The sequence below is a fragment of the Coregonus lavaretus genome, assembly GCF_964263955.1.
Source record: "Coregonus lavaretus genome assembly, contig: HAP1_SCAFFOLD_1670, whole genome shotgun sequence".
In the NCBI taxonomy this organism is placed as follows: Eukaryota; Metazoa; Chordata; class Actinopteri; order Salmoniformes; family Salmonidae; genus Coregonus; species Coregonus lavaretus.
Window position 1 is genome coordinate 14,150 of NW_028166238.1, and position 23,336 is coordinate 37,485.

Below are 23,336 nucleotides of genomic sequence, written 5' to 3' on the forward strand. Positions count from 1 at the left end.
CTAACCTAATTAGTTTATTTTACAGAGTGATATGTTTAACCTCTTTAGACTGAACCCAGATAAGTTTTCCCCTATTCACTATCACTTCTAATTGTTGGTTGTTTCAACTGTTAACTATTTCCTCTTCTTCTCTAATTGATGCTCTCAGCAGTGCACCCCTTCCGGATATTCTCGGCACTCTAGAATATTTAGTGTTCACCTGAAGCACAGGTGATCTTCACTTGCTCCTTAATCTTCCTCTGTTTCTTCTTCTCCAATTCTGTGTCTGTCCAGAAACTGACAGTCGATATGGAACACCTGGTCCCCCCTTGGTTGGTACAATTGCCTTTGATATTGTTCAGTTAAAGCTGTAACAGTGATTGTTGATTTGATTCACTCTGATTCTTCATAACCAACACTTCTTTTCGTCTTCTCCACCACCAGTTATAAGTTGTATTTGATAGAGTTTTCTTCGTCCGGTTCTTCTCGTTGTGGACCTATCAGTATTCTTTAAAAGGTTATCTTCTAAGTTCTGTTCTTGAAATATCATCTTCTTACCAGTGGCCTTTCCTTTAGCCTCACTGTATTATTCTTTTCCTTCAATTCTTGAGGTCTTCATCCAGTCGTGTTACTTCCATTTCTCCATTTCGTCTTTCCTCTCTTGTACCTTCAACTTTCATCAGAGATCAAATCTCTAGTATCCATTTCTTCTTTCCTCTCTTGCCACTTCCTTCTGATCACAGAGTCACTTCCTTCTGATCACAGAGTCACCTCCACCCATGACCTCTCATCATCATCATCCTCTTCTCCTTAAGTTCCCAGACATCCCGATTTTCCTTCCTTCTTCTGGATTCATCTTCATCGTTGTTTCTGCTCGTATTCGTCTTCATCTCTGATGCCATAATCACCCTGCTGGATGATGTCTTTCTACTGAATCCATATGTGAGAAAGGTGTACTAACTTCTGCCATTAGTCTCTCCTAACACTTCTCTAACCCTACTTTGATTACTTTGATTAAAAAATGACTATTTTAATCAATTTTCCCCTATATCAAGCCCTTTATATTCCCTTATTGTGAACTATCCTATTTTAGACTATATAAGTTATATAGACTTCCCCCCTGTAATTATTAATATAACCCTAACAATTCCAAATAAATCCTGAATAATTAAACCCAATTTTTATTCCTATATCCTATGTCACCAACTTATCCATTAGTGTTGAGTATATTACCACAGCCCATCAACTGCCAGTAAATGCAAGTTAGTCATCTTCAGACTAAAATACCCCTAAACAAAGCCTTTAACCCCTTGCTCTATAACCCCTAATTATCATAAATTTAAAGAATAATGTCAGTACCTGATTTCCAATCGAACTGCAATCCAGCCCAGTGATGCACATAGCTTCCAAAATGTAACTTTTATTGAAATAGAATTTGCCAAGCCCCTTGTAAAATCGTCATAACATCACATATCCTGTTAGGGAAAGATTCTGTAACCATAATCAGTACCAAAACCTTTTTTTTTTTTGACTTGATCCTCTGCCACGTGACGTGATCACTTCCTGTATCTCCTCGCTCCTCTCACTTAGCGTTCCTCTCATATGACAGAAGAACAAAGACACAACATAACATTTTAGTCGTTAATGCAGTCACTGAGTATTTCCAACCATTCAATATTCGTTTGTTCTACATGATTCACTGTAAGACTAACTCAGGACTAATTATAGATCGCCCAAAAACCTTTTTATTTTATTTTAATCCGTTATTTAATTATTTAATTAAATGTATTATAATCCGCTACCATATATCTAATTTATAAATTCAATAGGCTACAAAACAAGTTTCATCTTTAACCAATCTTTAAACTAGAATACTCGTGCTAAAATCTCTATGTCTGTGTGTTTCTCCGTCTCCCTGCAGCCCCCATGTGTTGTTTTGCAGAATCCCACGCATGCGCAAATATCATTTTAAAATTAAACGCATCTTCATACATTTACTAACGCCACCATTTTGTTTCGTCGACCGCATGTCGTAGATTTAGTGCCGTAAACCAAAGCGTGTCCTAATCTCGTGTCATAAACTCCCCTTTCTATAGTGTAGTGTCGCAAAATTAAACGCATGCGCATAACCATTCAAAAATACTTTTCACCGTGGAAGAAAGATTCTCTCTCTCTCTCCCCAAACATAATAACAGTCCAGCTGTAATTCCCCATTTCCCCCTTATAATCAAACAACATTTACCAGCGCTCACAAAACATATAACCTGACTTACAAACACATAAACAAGTTTAAGAGACTTTCACCCGTCGCAACGGAATCTCTAAGGATATCCGTTAGCATGTAGCACACAACACAATTAACCTGTAGCATTAGCCTTTAGCTTAGCCTAAGGTACACCATAGCATGATTCACACTTTAGCCTTACAAAGATTAGCCTGAACAACGATGTACCACGTGGCCTGAAACAATCAAGCCTTAGCTTCAGCCTCTAGCCAACTGTGGCCTACTAGCTATACCAATGAACACCCCGCACCGTGGCCCAATCATTTTCCATGATTATCAATAATATCTCCTTCTAACTTTGTGTTGCCGTAAGTTCTGGATAATCATAGAGAGGTTACCCCAAGCATTATAGTTCGTCAACCATACGATGAGTATATAACATACATATAATCCGTCCAGCTTAATAATTCCCTGAATTAACCATACACCACATAACGCGTTGCAAGGATTTTATGGCCCATTCCTATGAATCGCCTCGATTCGAGGGCTTTTCCAGATTCCCCGGTGCCCTAATTATGCAGACGTCTTCCAACCTTTATTCTCTACCAATCCATTTGTACAATCCATTGTTGTAAACAGCGTTTACACATCAACCAAATTTAAAATATTTTCGTTCAGACTCCCAGTTAACAGCCATAACGCCACCTGAGGCCGGGTCATAATGGAACATCTCCTCAATGTACACAAATCATATCCAATCTAACAACCTCCGAAGCGGTAAGAACACTCACCCTTTTCCCTCAGAGAGAGTTAGGCCGGCGGTTGACTGAAACAAGGAGGAGACGCAAACCCAGGCCCCACGTTGGGCGCCATTATGTCGTATATGATGAATGGTGGCCATTATCGCTGTCAACAAAAAGTCCGTTATGCTGCATCGTGTCAGAAGTTTTTATTCATACCACGAGGTTACAGCATAAATTACAGACACGCGTTGCCCGGAGAACGACTCCCCAGATTGATATGGTCGTTCTGCCGTCTAATCGTTTACCCCCTATTTATAAACAATGCAAAGGGAGGGGCTACTCCCTTCTTCTGGCCAATCACCAGTCTCCCCTCGGCCGTCACCCTCCAAGCGGCACATTTCAAATAACATCATAAAACCTCCCCCCTCTGGCCTGAACAACCAACATTCCATTCCGTCATGAAAAACATTTGACAAAGACATAATCGTCAGATACGATACTTCCATTTCCACAGTCACAAGCGGCATTATGGCTGATTTAAAATGAAATCGTCCACCCTGTTACTTTTATTGTCACCTTTTATAGTAATTTTCCTTACTTTAACCTCTGGAGATGGGAAAACACATTGTTGTTTCTTTAAGTTAAACACGTGTTCTTTATGACAGAATGTTAAAATTTGGTGAAATAAATAGTTATTTTTCACTGAATTACCCAAAAGGACCTCTATTCATGGAACCACCCTTTAATGTATATTCTCTCATATCAGATATACTCAACAGACAGTACAGGAACAAAAAATAAGTTCAAATATTTTATCTGAGCCATTTTGAGCCTGCCTGTCTCAATAAACCAATAGAAATGTCCCATCTGGTACTTCAAGCAGACTCAAGAAAACACTCAAAGTATTTTAAATGATTTTTCAAGTATTTAAACTCATGTCTGATGTCAATATAGATGATCAAACTATGAAGCTTTACATATCAAATAATTAATTAAGAATGAAAACTATATGATGCAGTAAACAATATTCCACTATAGTTTGTGCCGACAATTCGGGAACCCCTAATCTTTAGGGGCAGACAATAATGACAGTTGCATATGGATAAAATAAAAATTATCTCACCAGTCCATAGTTAAGACCCAGGGTCAACGCCAATGCTTCCGGCACAAAAACAATAATAATTACCACTACCCACTTGTTCACCATATCTTAAGATGTGTGGTGAATGAGCCTAGTCAGTATAACCTGGTGACTCCTCCAGTCTCTCATCGGAGCAATGGTAACACAGACAAGGAAGATGAAGAAGAAGAAACAGAAGGACAGAATGAGACCTCAACCACAGGAAGCAGCAAAATCGAGACAGAGACAGAGAGTGACGAGTGTGGGTAGACTGTATGCAGATTCCTCTATTGTTCCGCTTCAGGACTTGTGTTTTGCAGACTGTCTGCTAAGATCTAATATACCTGGTCAGAGATCTGACTTTACAAGCAGACATGACCACAAACCATGTTCCCACACTGAAGCACCAAGATAATATGTGAACAAAGTCATGCAGATCTTCATGTCTGCACACGTAAACATGCATGAGGATGTATACAGCTCTACCTTGGTTCACCACAGGGCCATTTCCAACTAAAAGTGATGACAAGCAGATATGACCACAAACCATGTTCCCACACTGAAGCACCAAGATAATATGTGAACAAAGTCATGCAGATCTTCATGTCTGCACACGTAAACACGCATGAGGATGTACACAGCTCTACCTTGGTTCACCACAGGGCCATTTCCAACTAAAAGTGATGCTGCTGAGAAAGACTTAACGTTCCACCTTTCTGTCTTTCTTACGTTCCCTTCAACCCCAAGTCAACCACTGCACCGTGTGGTCAGTCAGTTGTCATGGTCATTGTCTCTCAAGTTGTGTGACTGGTAATGACGTCATTGAGTTCCAGCCATTTCTTGATTAAGTTTTCTATTTTGTGGCAGAATCAAGTATCCTATTTTGAATAGAATAGAATAAAATAGAACATCTTAATTGTTAAAGTAGTTATAGTAGTGACAAAGCAACAGTTAGTGTCAAAGTAATCTGTGGATAGACAGTAGATGTTATGACAGTTCACTGCCACCCTATGGCGTCTGTTGTCTCTGCTAGTCAACAAGATGGCTGCTGAAAGCTTCCTTCATAACCAAGTCTGTCCTCATCTCTCATCCAACCCCAATCATCAGGTTGGCCACATTCCAGGCTGACTACATTGAAGTCGCCTTCCAGATCTCACAACTCCTGGACAGGTGTTTAACATATCAGTTAACCACATCGTATGATAGAGCAATATGATGCCCATTGGTTGTTGTGTGCAGCCTGACTGCAATATAGTTGGCCTGGAATGAGACCACTCTCTCCTCATTGTAGTTGACAGATTGAGCTGTACTGAGTTCTGACCTTAAAGACACAGGAAACTACTAAACATGCTCCTGCTCTCCCTCCCTCCCTCCCTCCCTCCCTCCCTCTGACAGCCACATCTTCTCTCTCTGGTTAGCCAGCCTACTTGTTACTATTTGGCCTCAAGTTTATTTCAAAGCCATGACTAAGTGTTACTTCTCTGTAAAACTATGTGTATTGTTTTCTAATTATTGTTTTGTTTGAAATTATAGTTTTTCACCATTTTCTCCCAAGTTGCTAGTTACGACCTTGTCTCATCACTGCAACTCCTCAATTGGTTCGGGAGAGGCAAAGGTCGAGACATGCATCCCCCGAAACATGACCCGCCTAGCCACTTACTTCTTAACACACTGCTTGCTTAACCCGGAAGTCAACCTCACCAATGTGTCGGAGGAAACACCATTCGACTGACATCCGAAGTCAGGTTGCAGGGCCCGACCCGCCACAAGGAGTCGCTAGAGTGTGATGAGCCAGGGAAAGCCCCCTCCGGATCAAACCCCAGGCTGCGGTGGCGCCTCAGCACTGTGATGCCACAGACCGCTGCAGTACTCGAGACTCCTCTAATTATTTATTTGAAAGTCAACAATATGTTTTTCTGTATTTGCTACCTGCATGTAAATAGAATGACAATGTCGATCACATTAGCCATATAGCTAACTAGGTGAGGTAGTTGCTAGAGGCTGGTTCAGCTAATGAAGTGAAGTTGTGAAGTTGCTTTTAATGAGATGGAATATTATCCTCTGTAGGTTTATACCAGATTTACACATAGTGGATCAAGAGGACATGAGATGTCATTATAATGCTTAATGCTTTTCTTTATTGGTTTCAATTCAAGCTCCATTTCAACAAATCACAAATTACGATTCTATTCAATGTCAACAAATTGCAATACAATATCAAGAAATATAACCTTGATCTGAATCTGAGCAAGCAATGTGGGTTAAACAGTTTTTAACAGGATCATTACAACTGAAAAAAGGAATGTGACCTTTTTGTTTTTACAGATGACTTAAATGTACATTAGTGGGGTAATGATCAGTGATATACAGTAATTATCAACATAATATAGAGCGTTATGTAGCATTTTCCTGATGCGCGGTTGAATGCAGAAAAGCTGCTTCTCATGTTTGGTTTTGCTCCATTTTGCAACTTGCAATTCAAGTCAGTCTGAACTCCAGTGTTCACTAGTGTGTAGACGACTTCCCAACATAGTTTATTCTCTTGTGACTTCGTCTGGATGTTGGTCACTGTGAATACCTCATAGGGAGGAATGAAGACTTCTCTCTCTCCAGTAAATACAGAGTAATATGATATGTCAGCTCCAAGACATGTGGAGATCTCAAAGCAGGACGTCGCTCCAAATGAATCTCTGCCTATTTCCTTAACTAGAGTGCTCGAGGTGAAGGTGCCAAAACTGATATTTTTGTTGACAACCTCCTGATCAAAATACACGTTGGTTCTACGGTAGGTGGTCCTACATGTTGTTTGACTTCTTTTGAGCATTTGAATGGCCTCAGTTAGATAGAAGTGCAGGGAATGGTACTGGAATGATGTTGTCCCATAATTAGATCTACCATCTCTAACTTGTCTGTTGAAGTCCAGGTAGATATTGGGCTTTTCATTTGTGTACACATATATAGCCATGGAATGTTCTTTTTCCAGTTCATGGATAGATGGTTTGGCCTTTTGTCCTGCTTTGTTCCAGGCATTATTGAAGTCTGAATTTGTATTTTTCTCACGTGGGAGGTAGACTGTGTTCACCTCATTGTGCATCTCGTTACTGCAGCCGACGTATTGATCATCAATAGAGTTAGGGGCCATATCCTGTGGGAAAGGCTTCTGTAAAAGTAAATTTTAGTTTCAATACATTACTTCATAAGACTTACCAGTTCTCTTTTTCTCCCCTTGAGAACAATGTCTGCTAACTCTTTTGTGCATTAGATTTGGGTCGTTCCATAAATAAAGTGCCTTTTATGTCCTTGTAACATTGTGTGTACATTTTGATAAAACCCTCAATTGAACAGTTGAATCAAATACAGCTACACTCTAACTAAACAGACTATCTTTTTTAAATTCCCATTCTCTATCGCTCACAACAAGCTTCCATTTCCACAGTCACAAGCGGCATTATGGCTGATTTAAAATGAAATTGTCCACCCTGTTACTTTTATTGTCACCTTTTATAGTAATTTTCCTTACTTTAACCTCTGGAGATGGGAAAACACATTGTTGTTTCTTTAAGTTAAACACGTGTTCTTTATGACAGAATGTTAAAATTTGGTGAAATAAATAGTTATTTTTCACTGAATTACCCAAAAGGACCTCTATTATAATAATAATAATAATAATAATAATATGCCATTTAGCAGACGCTTTTATCCAAAGCGACTTACAGTCATGCGTGCATACATTTTTGTGTATGGGTGGTCCCGGGGATCGAACCCACTACCTTGGCGTTACAAGCGCCGTGCTCTACCAGCTGAGCTACAGAGGACCACATTCATGGAACCACCCTTTTATGTATATTCTCTCATATCAGATATACTCAACAGACAGTACAGGAACAAAAAATAAGTTCAAATATTTTATCTGAGCCATTTTGAGCCTGCCTGTCTCAATAAACCAATAGAAATGTCCCATCTGGTACTTCAAGCAGACTCAAGAAAACACTCAAAGTATTTTAAATGATTTTTCAAGTATTTAAACTCATGTCTGATGTCAATATAGATGATCAAACTATGAAGCTTTACATATCAAATAATTAATTAAGAATGAAAACTATTTGATGCAGTAAACAATATTCCACTATAGTTTGTGCCGACAATTCGGGAACCCCTAATCTTTAGGGGCAGACAATAATGACAGTTGCATATGGATAAAATAAAAATTATCTCACCAGTCCATAGTTAAGACCCAGGGTCAACGCCAATGCTTCCGGCACAAAAACAATAATAATTACCACTACCCACTTGTTCACCATATCTTAAGATGTGTCGTGAATGAGCCTAGTCAGTATAACCTGGTGACTCCTCCAGTCTCTCATCGGAGCAATGGTAACACAGACAAGGAAGATGAAGAAGAAGAAACAGAAGGACAGAATGAGACCTCAACCAGAGGAAGCAGCAAAATCGAGACAGAGACAGAGAGTGACGAGTGTGGGTAGACTGTATGCAGATTCCTCTATTGTTCCGCTTCAGGACTTGTGTTTTGCAGACTGTCTGCTAAGATCTAATATACCTGGTCAGAGATCTCACTTTACAAGCAGACATGACCACAAACCATGTTCCCACACTGAAGCACCAAGATAATATGTGAACAAAGTCATGCAGATCTTCATGTCTGCACACGTAAACATGCATGAGGATGTATACAGCTCTACCTTGGTTCACCACAGGGCCATTTCCAACTAAAAGTGATGACAAGCAGATATGACCACAAACGATGTTCCCACACTGAAGCACCAAGATAATATGTGAACAAAGTCATGCAGATCTTCATGTCTGCACACGTAAACACGCATGAGGATGTACACAGCTCTACCTTGGTTCACCACAGGGCCATTTCCAACTAAAAGTGATGCTGCTGAGAAAGACTTAACGTTCCACCTTTCTGTCTTTCTTACGTTCCCTTCAACCCCAAGTCAACCACTGCACCGTGTGGTCAGTCAGTTGTCATGGTCATTGTCTCTCAAGTTGTGTGACTGGTAATGACGTCACTGAGTTCCAGCCATTTCTTGATTAAGTTTTCTATTTTGTGGCAGAATCAAGTATCCTATTTTGAATAGAATAGAATAAAATAGAACATCTTAATTGTTAAAGTAGTTATAGTAGTGACAAAGCAACAGTTAGTGTCAAAGTAACCAGTGGATAGACAGTAGATGTTATGACAGTTCACTGCCACCCTATGGCGTCTGTTGTCTCTGCTAGTCAACAAGATGGCTGCTGAAAGCTTCCTTCATAACCAAGTCTGTCCTCATCTCTCATCCAACCCCAATCATCAGGTTGGCCACATTCCAGGCTGACTACATTGAAGTCGCCTTCCAGATCTCACAACTCCTGGACAGGTGTTTAACATATCAGTTAACCACATCGTATGATAGAGCAATATGATGCCCATTGGTTGTTGTGTGCAGCCTGACTGCAATATAGTTGGCCTGGAATGAGACCACTCTCTCCTCATTGTAGTTGACAGATTGAGCTGTACTGAGTTCTGACCTTAAAGACACAGGAAACTACTAAACATGCTCCTGCTCTCCCTCCCTCCCTCCCTCCCTCCCTCCCTCCCTCCCTCCCTCCCTCCCTCCCTCCCTCTGACAGCCACATCTTCTCTCTCTGGTTAGCCAGCCTACTTGTTACTATTTGGCCTCAAGTTTATTTCAAAGCCATGACTAAGTGTTACTTCTCTGTAAAACTATGTGTATTGTTTTCTAATTATTGTTTTGTTTGAAATTATAGTTTTTCACCATTTTCTCCCAAGTTTCTAGTTACGACCTTGTCTCGTCACTGCAACTCCTCAATTGGTTCGGGAGAGGCAAAGGTCGAGACATGCATCCCCCGAAACATGACCCGCCTAGCCACTTACTTCTTAACACACTGCTTGCTTAACCCGGAAGTCAACCTCACCAATGTGTCGGAGGAAACACCATTCGACTGACATCCGAAGTCAGGTTGCAGGGCCCGACCCGCCACAAGGAGTCGCTAGAGTGTGATGAGCCAGGGAAAGCCCCCTCCGGATCAAACCCCAGGCTGCGGTGGCGCCTCAGCACTGTGATGCCACAGACCGCTGCGGTACTCGAGACTCCTCTAATTATTTATTTGAAAGTCAACAATATGTTTTTCTGTATTTGCTACCTGCATGTAAATGGAATGACAATGTCGATCATATTAGCCATATAGCTAACTAGGTGAGGTAGTTGCTAGAGGCTGGTTCAGCTAATGAAGTGAAGTTGTGAAGTTGCTTTTAATGAGATGGAATATTATCCTCTGTAGGTTTATACCAGATTTACACATAGTGGATCAAGAGGACATGAGATGTCATTATAATGCTTAATGCTTTTCTTTGTTGGTTTCAATACAAGTTCCATTTCAACAAATCACAAATTACGATTCTATTCAATGTCAACAAATTGCAATACAATATCAAGAAATATAACCTTGATCTGAATCTGAGCAAGCAATGTGGGTTAAACAGTTTTTAACAGGATCATTACAACTGAAAGAAGGAACGTGACCTTTTTGTTTTTACAGATTACTTAATTGTACATTAGTGGGGGAATGATCAGTGATATACAGTAATTATCAACATAATATAGAGCGTTATGTAGCCTTTTCCTGATGTGCGGTTGAATGCAGAAAAGCTGCTTCTCATGTTTGATTTTGCTCCATTTTGCAACTTGCACTTCAAGTCACTCTGAACTCCAGTGTTCACTAGTGTGTAGATGACTTCACACCACAAGTTATTCTCTTGTGACTTCGTCTGGATGTGAATACCTCATAGGGAGGAATTAAGACTTCTCTCTCTCTCCAGTAAATACAGAGTAATATGATATGTCAGCTCCAAAATGTGGAGATCTCAAAGCAGGACGTCGTTCCAAATGAATCTCTGCCTATTTTCAGGTCTGGAGTGCTCGAGGCGAAGCTGCCGAAACAGATAATTTTGTTAATAACGTTTTGATCAAAATAAACGTTGGTTCTACGGTAGGTGGTCATACATGTTGTTTGACTTCCTTTGAGCATTTGAATGGCCTCAGTTAGATAGAAGTGGAGGGAATGATACTGGAGTGATGCTGTCCCATAATTAGATCTACCATCTCTAACTTGTCTGTTGAAGTCCAGGTAGATATTGGGCTTTTCATTTGTGTACACATATATAGCCATGGAATGTTATTTTTTCAGTTCATGGATAGATGGTTTGGCCTTTTGTCCTGCTTTGTTCAGGGCATTATTGAAGTCTGAATTTGTATTTTTCTCACGTGGGAGGTAGACTGTGTTCACCTCATTGTGCATGTAGTTAGATAGCCTGGTGGTTAAGAGCGTTGGGACAGTAACCGAAAGGTAGCTGGGTCAAATCCACAAGGCCACTGACTTGTTTTTAGGTGTAATAGCCATTCAATAGAGCTTGTGTCAGAAAGCTCACATTCCACACTCAACGGTTTGCATTACTCCACCACCTTATAAGGCAGGGGTCAGCAACCCTGTTCCTGGAGTGCCGCAGGGTGTTGCCCCAACTAGGCTCCACACCAGACCAACTGAGTTAAATGATCAGTTCAGTGATTGCCTAAGTTCAACACACCTGGTCTTCCAGGTTGGTTAAATCAAAAACATCATGTGTCTATGGAACTCCAGGACCAGGGTTGCCTGCCTCTTTTATAAGGTATCTCTACAGAGATAAACAGTCCCATTAACAGACATACACTTCATGACCCCAAACTCTCCCACTGCACTGTGTGGTCACTGGTCAGTCATGATTACGGACACTCAGGTTGCAACAAAGTTATGGATGACCACTGGTTGCTATTTGGCAAATGTCCAGGAAAAGGTGTGTTTAGTTTAAACAGAACCACATTTATGAAAATGTTTGTGGCTCTTTGAGGATGTGTGACCATCATCTTCTTCATTCAGTTACAATGATCTTAGTGGTGAATTTACCAGAACTGGAGCCCGATATAGTTTTGTAGAAGACTTCAGGTTTCCTGTCTGCAGACTGTCTGAAAAGATCTACTGACAGTGGCGGCTCCTGAAAAAATTCTCAGGAGGGGCAATTTTTCTGATGATTTAGGTGACCTACACACATTTTTAAAAAGATATGTCCAGCAACAACATGAAGACAGGGGCAGCATATAAGTCAATACCAGAAGCATTTATTGACTGATCTCAAAAGTGTTGGCTTACAAAAGCAAAATAAGTTATCACAGTAAAAATAATCAAGGGTGTTCTTTCACATTCCTCAACACTGCATAAACAATATGTATGGCTTTGTAAAAATGAACAACCATATTCTGGCCAATTGTATAGATTTGTAAATATGAACAACCATATTCTGGCCAATTGTATAGATTTGTAAAAATGAACATGAACAGATTTTTTATTTTTTTGAATGGCAGTACCTTTCAAACATGTCTGCTTGCAGTAAGGTAGCACTCACAAGGTGGCCAGAGAAAGAGAACCTTTCTTTGGTGTGATCCAGGATGGTGTTGCAGACCTCTTCAGACAGCCTCTGCTTCTCCTCTTCTCTCAAAGCTGTTCTGGGTCTTTTGGCTCCTGTTGCTTCTTGCAGCTGCTGTTGAGAGGAGTCCCTGAAGGCAAACAGACCAATGTGTTTGTTGGCTTTGTACAGTATTGTTGTCTATGTGATGCACAGGTATATGCAATGTATCCATGTATAGTACAAATACTTCAGTTCCACTTAAAATGGGCAGGGATGCATAAAGTCTTTAGTGTTTAAGTTAGCCTTTGTGTCTCACATAGCCTGGATGTTCAGCACAGTATACAGTGGTGCTCATAAGCTTATGATCCCATGCTAAAGTTGACTAAAAAGAGGAATAAAAAAGAAAAGAAAATTGGTGTCCTTAAAGGTTGGATTTTCCAACTTTTTTAATTAAGTCATTAAGATCAATTTCCAAAAGATGATTTTTTTATTTTTTTATTCCTCTTTTTAGTCAGCTTTAGAATGTGTTCATACACTTATGAGCACCACTGTACAGTACACATAGTATATAAAATAAGATAGATTACACCACTGGCCATATATAATGACAATAATGTAATTTCAAACACAAATGCAGTCTCCTTTCATGCATACATTTTCAAATAAAGCTCTGCTTTGAGAAAGATTGAATGATATTGTTTAATCTTTATCTTACCTTATGGCTTGCACACTGCTTGCGAAGCTGTCGAGGGCACGTTTGATAAAGACAGCATCGATGTCCTTATTCTGTAGCTTCTGGTACGGTGGGCTGGTCAAATGAACCCAATGAACCCGTCCGGATGGCTTCAAAACATTCTATGAGGTCGTCTCGATTCTCGTAGACAGTGTTCACGACTCTGCTGTTGCTAACCTCATCGTTGTGGCGGCGGACAGCTAGCCTGTATCCCTCATCCAGTTGAGTGGCAATATTCACTCTCACCAAAGCAGACAATCTCAAACAGCTATCAATGTGGGTCTTTGAAAGCTCATTTTTCTTAATCTTTTCTGAAAGATGGTGCATGTCGGTTACACCAGTCGCTGTCCAAGCGTTGCTGTCTGCCGTTCATGGTTACGTTACGTTACGTATGACGAAAGCGCGTAAGTGCATGCCCTCAGACACCCATAGAGAATGTATTGAAAGCTCAGAAATTTGAAAAAAAAATGTTTTACATTAGAGGCTATGAGAGACTTCTGGGCGATTTTCAACCTGACTGAAATCGCCCCAAAACGGGCGGGGACATTTGAAGCACGACTTTAGCCTGATTGGACATTTAGTGGCTGGCAGATCAGACGTGAACACTGAACTACTGTTGCCATGATATAATTGATTAGAAAAAAAATCCCTTCCTTTTCCCGTTTGGCAGTGCGTCGCCCATATCGCCCTATTGAACACACCGCCCATGTCTACTGATACTTGGTCAGAGAGCTGGCTCTATAGGTTAATAACAGATCTACAGTGTATAAAGATGACATGATATGTAATCATTCTCAATGCTTTTCTTTATTGCTTTCAACAAAAGCTGAAGGGCAAATTTATAGGCTCCTTTATTTCAATATTTTAAAACAATGACAATGTCAAGAAAGAAAAAACATACATTTACAAGCAAAGCAAGATTTTCTTAACAGGATCATTACAACTAAGATATGGAAAGTGGTTTAGATTCCTCATCATTGTAGTAATTGCATCATTGTTTCTGGATGGAATGATTAGTGATATATAGTAGTTATCAACACAATAAAGAGCATTATGTAGCCTGTGTCTGATGCTCTGATTAATGTATCAAAGCTGCTTCTCAGGTTTGGATCTGCTCCATTGTAAACCCATCTGCAGTTCATGTTGCTCTTAGATATTCCAGTGCTCTTCAGTGTATAGATGACATCACACCACATGTTTGTCTGGACATCAGTGACTCTAAAGACCTCATAGGACGGGATTAAAACCTCACTCTCATTGATATAGGCAGAGTAATATGTCAGGTTAGCACCAACACCTGTGTTGATCTCAAAGCAGGACGTGTTGCAAAAATATGTAATGACTTATTTAAAGAACTGGAGGCAAAGAATCCGAAACGGATCTCTTTGTTTAGAACATTCCGATCAAAATACACCTTGGTTCTACGGTAGGTGGTCCTACATGTTGTTTGACTTTGTTTGAGAATCTGAACGGCGTCAGTTAGATAGAAGTGCAGGGAATGGTACTGGAGTGATGTTCCATACCCATATCTTCCTTCTCTAACTGCTTTGTTGAGGTTAGGGTTTGTTATATGTATACAAATACAGTTGAAGTCGGAAGTTAACATACACTTAGGTTGGAGTCATTAAAACTCGTTTTTCAACCACGCCACACATTTCTTGTAGAATAATAGTGAAGACATCAAAACTATGAAATAACTCGTATGGAATCATGTAGTAACCAAAAAAGTGTTAAACAAATCAACATATGTTTTATATTTGAGATTCTTCAAATAGCCACCCTTTGCCTTGATGACAGATTTGCACAGTCTTGGCATTCTCTCAACCAGCTTCATGAGGTAGTCACCTGGAATGCATTTCAATTAACAGGTGTGCCTTGCTAAAAGTTAATCTGTGGAATTTCTTTCCATCTTTGATTTTTGGTTCCAACCGCCGTGTCTTTGTGAGATGCAGACTAGGTGAACGGATGATCTCAGCATGTGTGGTTCCCACCGTGAAGCATGAAGGAGGAGGTGTGATGGTGTGGGGGTGCTTTGCTGGTGATACTGTCGGTGATTTATTTAGAATTCACTTAACCAGCATGGCTACCACAGCATTCTGCAGCGAGAGGCCATCCCTTCTTGTTTGCGCTTAGTGGGACTATCATTTGTTTTTAAACAGGACAATGACCCAACACACCTCCAGGCTGTGTAAGGGCTATTTGACGAAGAAGGAGAGTGATGGAGTGCTGCATCAGATGACCTGGCCTCCACAATTAACCGACCTCAACCCAATTGAGATGGTTTGGGATGAGTTGGACTGCAGAGTGAAGGAAAAGCAGCCAACAAGTGCTCAAAATATGTGGGAACTCCTTCAAGACTGTAGGAAAAGCATTCCAGGTGAAGCTGATTGAGAAAATGCCAAGAGTGTGCAAAGTTGTCATCAAGTCAAAGGGTGGCTACTTAGAAGAATCTGAAATCTAAAATATATTTTGATTTGTTTAACACTTTTTTGGTTACTACATGATTCCATGTGTGTTAATTCATAGTTTTGATGTCTTCACTATTATTCTACAATGTAGAACATAGTAAAAATAAGAAAAACCCTGGAATGAGTAGGTGTGTGCAAATGTTTGTCCAATACTGTACATACAAACAAACGCACACACACACGCACACGCACACACACACACACACACACACACACACACACATACAAACGCACACACACTCACACACACACACACACACACATGCATGCAGTAAACACCAAGTGACTTCTGAGAGTTGTTTGTTCACACTTCTTTCATACTGATCTATTTGAGAACATGACTAACATCATCAACACCACTGCTGATCTCATCATCATCATCCTTCCCCTCTAAACAGGGACTGATTCAGGCCTTGAATACTAAAAGCCAAAATACCACTTGAATCAATCAATTACCCATAATAAAGGAATACAGCACTACAGTGAAGCTTGAGGCCCCCAGTCCAGGGTTTCCCAACCCTCTCCTCAGGGACCACCAGACGTTTCACATTTTAGTTTTAGCCCTAATCTGACACACCTGACTCAGTCTACTAACCATCAACCCCTTGACTAATTGATGCAGGTGTTCCTGTCTGGTGGTCCCTGAGGAGAGGGTTGTCTGGTGGTCCCTGAGGAGAGGGTTGTCTGGTGGTCCCTGAGGAGAGGGACCACCAGACATGCCCTATAGGCACTCGTTCCTGGAGCGCCGCAGGAACTTCTTGTTTTAAATTTAACCGACCTGGAAGACCAGGTGTGTTGAATTTAGGCAATCACTGAACTGATCCCTACTGTGTGAGACTGGATTTGAATAACCCTAGTCTAAGCTTTCTCTGTCAATCATTACTTTAGCTGGTTATTTGAAATGCTGCCCTCTACTGGTAAATGTGAAGAATGCTCCATGTCACTGCAGCCTGCCTAGACCAAAGCATCTGTCAATCATCTTCAACCCTCTACTTCAAAAAACAGATAAAGCAACACCTCACGGCACAACGCCTCTCCCTTATTTGACCTAGATAGTTTGTGTGTATGTATTGATATGTAGGCTACGTGTGCCTTAACTTTTTTTTTATGTAGTTCTGTCCATTAGCTGTTCTTGTCTATTAATGTTCTGTATTATGTCATGTTTCATGTTTTGTGTGGACCCCAGGAAGAGCAGCTGCTGCTATAGCAACAGCTAATGGGGATCCTAATAAAATACCAAATACCAAATAAAACATTTGTTTCACCAGAATCCAACTCCTAAATAAGTGTGAGACAGTCATATGAATATGAAAACCCCTTTATCAGATCAATTTAAAAAAGGCCAATGACTAAAATATATCCTTGATTGTTGTGCTATTTGATGTGTATTGTCAACCTGCCTCATAGACAAACCCCATAGACCGTGTCTGACATCGGTCTTACCTACTACTTACTAAAACTACTGAGTTCTGATCATACAACTTACTATTTAGAATGTAGTCTCGCAAGCCAACCGGATCTCTCACATTAATGTTTCACTACATGGTAATCTGTCTGGTTATTACGAGGCTATTTAGAATGTACAGTCTAGTTAAAATGGATGCAGTAAGCCACAAATACTAACATACTAGGCTCACCCACACTGAGAATACATATTCTAATCTTGGTACAGAGTCTCCACTTAACTTATTGTCAGCTGATTATCAACTGGGTCTGAAGTGACAATTCTCTTCCTCAATAGCATGCAGTGACATCCTGGCATTTAAAGCATACTCAATATTAGAAATGTCACATACTATAAAACGTTGTCTTTTCGCATATCCATCAGCCTACTTGTTAGTTTGGGGAGTCGGACACGGCCAGTGTGTTTTTTCTTATGGTAGAACAACATACCAGACAGTACCCTACATATAGTCGTTTCTCTCTTTTAACCTTTGGCCTAAAGTGTTCTCACACGTTATCAACGTGTGTCGGTTATGCTTCATTGAGTCTCTCAAACCAGTTTTGCCAGTTGAACAATGTACTTAAAAAACAGACAGAATATCACTCGCATGAAAACGTGTTTAGGATTGATGCTGTAGCTGTATCATTCATCTTTGTTTTGTCTCTCCCACTCAACTTCATGCTGTTCTCTCCTGGTTGTGATTGGTTGATTGAGCAGTATGGAGCTCAGGTCCCCTGATCTAGGATCCCCTGTCCATGTGATCTTATTCATTATGATATAAAAGGCGAAACTGATCCTAAATCAGCACTCTTACTCTGAGAGGCTTATGGCCCCTTACTTCACAGACAAAGGAAACGACTAACCCTCCTCAGTGCTCTCTCACCCAACTCTCTCTCTCAGCCTCAGAGAGCCCTCGCAGTTTTCTTTTATTTTCACTCTTGGTATTCTTACAACCCATTAAGAACTGACCTTGAGTCAGTATGTCTGGTATAATTCATTTCAGATTAGACTTGACAGGACACCGTGCAATCCTGTCAAGACTTGCACAGTGTGAAAGGTAATAAAACTGTAGGATTTTGTAAACCATGTAATGTGAAGCAAGCTTTAAAGCCATTATTAACTTATCATTTCTTTGTACAGCCATTATGCATGAGAGTCAAGCACATAAGGACATTTGAAGGATTTTGAAAATGGTGTAATGTGAAAGAAGCTTTATCATGTCAGCCACAATGTCACTCAAATGTGTATATGATGATAGTGGCTGGTTCTCTTTGGTTTCATCTCGGCAGTGGATTCACCTCCACTCAAAATCAATTTGCAATTCAGATCACTGTCTCCTCCTTTGCTCTTTAGTGTGCAGACAACTTTACACAACAGGTTATTCACTGGTGACTTTGTCTGGATTTTGGTGACTTCAAAAATCTCATATGGTGGAATAAAAAATTATTTATCTTCAGGAAAGGCTGAGTAAGAAGTTAGCTCAGCGCCAAAGCAAGTGTGGGTCTCAAAGCAAGACACATTCCCAAAGTTGGTTAAGTCGGATCTCAAAGAGCTTGCGGCGAAGGTGCCGAAACGGATCTCGTGGTTGAGAACACTCAGATCAAACTTCTTGTTGGTTCTGTGAAAGGCTTCCTTACATGCCCCTTGTCTTTCTCTAAGAATCTGAATGGCATCAGTCAGGTAGAAATGCAGTGCATGGTACTTGAATGATGTCACGTATGCAGAATTGCCCTCTTGAACTGCTTTGTTAAAGTCCAGGTAGATCGATTTGGAATTCAGTCTGGGTAGATTTGTTGTGTACAAATAGATAGCAGTGGAATGCTCTGTTTTCAAAAGGTCTCCATGTGGTATAGCATGTGGTTTTGCCATGTTCCAGGATGTGTTGAATTGAGGATTAGGGTTTAACTCATTGTAGAGGCACATGTTTTCAACCTTCCATAACATTAGACCTCTGCATCCATCATATTTGTCATCAACAGAAGAACGGACCATGTCTAGAGGTAGAATCTCTTGCATCCCTCCATCTTGAATCCCTCCATTCTGAGTTTCTCCATCCTGTAACAGTGACATTTTTTGAAACGTTTCCATTGATTAGACTTATGGCAACCTGTTCTACAGTTTGGAAACGATTCCATTGATTAGACTTATGGCAACCTGTTCTACAGATTGGAAACGTTTCCATTGATTAGACTTATGGCAACCTGTTCTACAGATTGGAAACGTTTCCATTGATTAGACTTATGGCAACCTGTTCTACAGTTTGGAAACGTTTCCATTGATTAGACTTATGGCAACCTGTTCTACAGTTTGGAAACGTTTCCATTGATTAGACTTATGGCAACCTGTTCTACAGATTGGAAACGTTTCCATTGATTAGACTCATGGCAACCTGTTCTACAGTTTGGAAACGTTTCCATTGATTAGACTTATGGCAACCTGTTCTACAGTTTGGAAACGTTTCCATTGATTAGACTTATGGCAACCTGTTCTACAGTTTGGAAACGTTTCCATTGATTAGACTTATGGCAACCTGTTCTACAGTTTGGAAACACTGATCTACTGTAGGGGCAAACATTGTCAATTGAATATGTAATATATTTTTGTTTTATTTATTTTATTAAAATGTAAAATATCTCACCTTTGATTTAGGAATGCCGAAAATCAAAGCAAAGATTACCATCAAAACAAGCAGAAAAATAACAGAAAAGGTGATTGTCTTCTTTGTGTGTAGGTCATGTGATTTCCATCTAATGACGTGAAAGGAGGAAGTAGAAGGGGACAGTTAATTTCAACAAAAAAACAGGGCTGTGTTCGAATACCTATACTAACATACTGTATACTACATACTTAATGAGTATATACTACATACTATTAGTTAATTTTAGTATATTGTAAACGAACGGTATCCTTACAGCTGAGTGTACTAGAACTTCGCCTGTCTACCGGAAGTTGATGCTGTTGCTGTGCAAGTTCTTGCTAGCTTGTTAGCATCACAAATGACTAGCTAGACATCTTACGACTTCATTAACAATGTTCATTGAGAACGCACAACGACTATTCCACTTATCTAAGCTAAGAATGACGTGAATAATAAAGTCAATAGATGTTGGGAAGTTAGTTAGATAGCATATAGTTAATATACTGGCAAGTTCGATGTATTAGTAGCCAACCAACGTTAGGTAGCTAGCTAACATACCAGTACATACAATCAACTGCTGTAATGATATGCTATGCGGTTCGTAAGGCTAGCGTACCTAAGAAATTGTCACCCAACATAACATGTAACGTCACTTATTTCAAAAGGCATTACATTATTACATTGCTCAACATTTTCTTAACATTTGTCGTAATAAGTTAAAGCAATGAATTTGTATCCACTCTCGTCGGACTTCAGCTGCATATTTTCTGCAATTTTCTTAAAATCTGAAAATGCTGTGAAGCCACGCCCATTCTCTGAAGAATTGCATTATGGGCCCCAAAAGCACGGAAATAGTGTCCACTGCTTGTTTACTTTGTATTTTGGCTAATGTAGTACAACATCAGGGAACTTTTGGCATACTAAATATATCCATACTATGACCAATAAGCATACTACATACTCCATTTACGTCACAAATAGTATGGTTAGTGCGGTTAGTATGAGTATTCGAACACAGCTCAGGTCTTACTGTGCCTGTTCCAAAGATATTGATATTAAGAGGTAGAATTGGAAGAACTTGAAATTAAATTACCGGTAAATGTAAATGTGACATTTGTAATATCTGCCATCAAATGTATTTGTTCTCGCTAGTTAGTCACTTTTACTTATCACTCATAAGCCAGTGTTATACTCTGTGAGAGGGCAAAGTTACTACTATTATCATTCTTTAATCATTACTTTTCAGTGTCTTTTGCACGTGAAATAATCTGTAGAAAACTGGGTGTACAGGTGTTATGTACATATATTACATTCTTACCTGTTACTTCAGTTCTGGTCACTCAACGTTACGGTATCCTTTTTTGTGAGGCCAAGTTATGAGCAAAACCTCTTAATCCTCTTCTTTTGTGTTTTCTGTTATTATGTCAATTCGCATAACAGGTTTTGTTGTTATGGAACCACCCATGTATGACACATCACTGGTGTTTCTGGTCCTTGGTGACTTTAGCCCTGAGTACACCTTGCATTACAGTTCTAGCACATGTAAAAGAGGAAACACTGATGTGTCACATGGGGTAAAAACCTGAAGCATCCGGTGGGGGCTTCCACTCACTACCAAATATGGTGATGAGAGGAAGCCCAGTGGCCAGCAGTGGGAGAAGATGGAGCGAGATGAAACTGGGCCAACATTCTGCTCATTTCTTAATCGATGAAACATTTGATCTCAATACAGTTTTCTGTTCCCAAAACTAAAATCTGTTACGAACAGAATGCACTAAATGATGTATTCTTGACCATTTGAGAAAGTTCCTAAAAATGGCATTATTTAGAAGGAGTGCAAGGTCAAATTAAAGTTGTTACACATGCACACTAAAGCCCAAGGCACAAACTTATCCATACTGGACCCAAGGCACAAACACCCAAGGACACACTAGAATATAATAGAACATCTTCATTGTCCATTTAAATATTTCATAAATTATTATACATTTGATCAAATGTGGAATGATACCAGTCATCAGTCAATCATCAGGGTGACTTCTGACTACTGTTGATCTCTTTCCCACTAACAGGTATATTTGGTGATATTTTCCCCCTCAGAACCCTCACTAAAGTTTGAGGCCCTCTTGAAGGTGTGACACAGTCATCATCAGGCTGAGTTTGATGAAAACCACAACACAAACAACCTGACAAAGATAAATGTCATTCAGTTTCCCAGATGTAACTATGCAGGTGTCATCATTACTGTATAAGATATTCATTGTATTTTCCATCTCTTAGATATATTGTGTTTTGTATTTGTGTCAAAGCAACAGTTAATGTCAAAGCACCAGTTTAGTCAGTAGGTTGTTATGACGGTTCACTGCCACCCTATGGCCTCTGTTGTCTCTGCTAGTCAACATGATGGCTGCTGAAAGCTTCTTGGTAACTGAGTCACTCCCCATCTCTCTTCCAACCCCACTCATGAGGTTGGCCACGTTCCAGGGTGACTACATTGAAGTTGCCTGCCAGATGTCACATCTCTTAGATAGATGTTTAACATATCAGCTAACCAAATCATGTGCTATAGCAATCTGATGCCCAACAGCACAGTCAATGACTTGGCCAGCAGCCATGTCTTAATGGCTGCAGCCTGTCTTCAAAATAGTCGGCCTGGAACGAGACCGTCCTATCCTCGGTGTGGTTGATAGATTGAGCAGTACTGAGCTCTGACCTCACAGACACAGGAAACTACTAACCCTGCTCCTGCTCTCCCTCCCTCCCATCTCCCTCTGACCTCACAGACACAGGAAACTACTAACCCTGCTCCTGCCCTCCCTCCCTCCCATCTCCCTCTGACCTCACAGACACAGGAAACTACTAACCCTTCTACTGCTCTCCCTCCCTCCCATCTCCCTCTGACCTCACAGACACAGGAAACTACTAACCCTTCTACTGCTCTCCCTCCCTCCCATCTCCCTCTGACCTCACAGATACAGGAAACTACTAACCCTTCTACTGCTCTCCCTCCCTCCCATCTCCCTCTGACCTCACAGACACAGGAAACTACTAACCCTGCTACTGCCCTCCCATCTCCCATCTCCCTCTGACCTCACAGACACAGGAAACTACTAACCCTTCTACTGCTCTCCCTCCCTCCGAACTCCCTCTGACCTCACAGACACAGGAAACTACTAACCCTGCTCCTGCCCTCCCTCCCTCCCATCTCCCTCTGACCTCACAGACACAGGAAACTACTAACCCTTCTACTGCTCTCCCTCCCTCCCATCTCCCTCTGACCTCACAGACACAGGAAACTACTAACCCTTCTACTGCTCTCCCTCCCTCCCATCTCCCTCTGACCTCACAGATACAGGAAACTACTAACCCTTCTACTGCTCTCCCTCCCTCCCATCTCCCTCTGACCTCACAGACACAGGAAACTACTAACCCTGCTACTGCCCTCCCATCTCCCATCTCCCTCTGACCTCACAGACACAGGAAACTACTAACCCTTCTACTGCTCTCCCTCCCTCCGAAC

The 23,336-nt window shown here is 40.6% G+C and overlaps 1 protein-coding gene and 2 pseudogenes across 3 annotated transcripts; all 3 read right to left on the reverse strand.

Moving 5' to 3' along the window:
- Window positions 1–6,422: 6,422 nt before the first annotated feature.
- LOC311114941 (ecto-ADP-ribosyltransferase 5-like) lies at window positions 6,423–7,515 on the reverse strand (the record flags this gene model as incomplete). The annotated part of the gene is made up of 2 exons (XM_084190163.1): window positions 6,423–7,226; window positions 7,507–7,515. 2 exons carry the CDS (start codon window positions 7,513–7,515, stop codon window positions 6,423–6,425), a joined length of 813 nt encoding a protein of 270 aa, XP_084046289.1.
- A 3,149-nt stretch (window positions 7,516–10,664) lies between these two features.
- LOC311114942 (ecto-ADP-ribosyltransferase 5-like) lies at window positions 10,665–11,392 on the reverse strand (annotated as a pseudogene). The gene has a single exon. The product of its transcript is annotated as an ecto-ADP-ribosyltransferase 5-like (transcript).
- A 7,022-nt stretch (window positions 11,393–18,414) lies between these two features.
- On the reverse strand, window positions 18,415–19,248 carry LOC311114943 (ecto-ADP-ribosyltransferase 5-like; annotated as a pseudogene). The gene has a single exon. The product of its transcript is annotated as an ecto-ADP-ribosyltransferase 5-like (transcript).
- Between the last annotated feature and the right edge of the window lie 4,088 nt (window positions 19,249–23,336).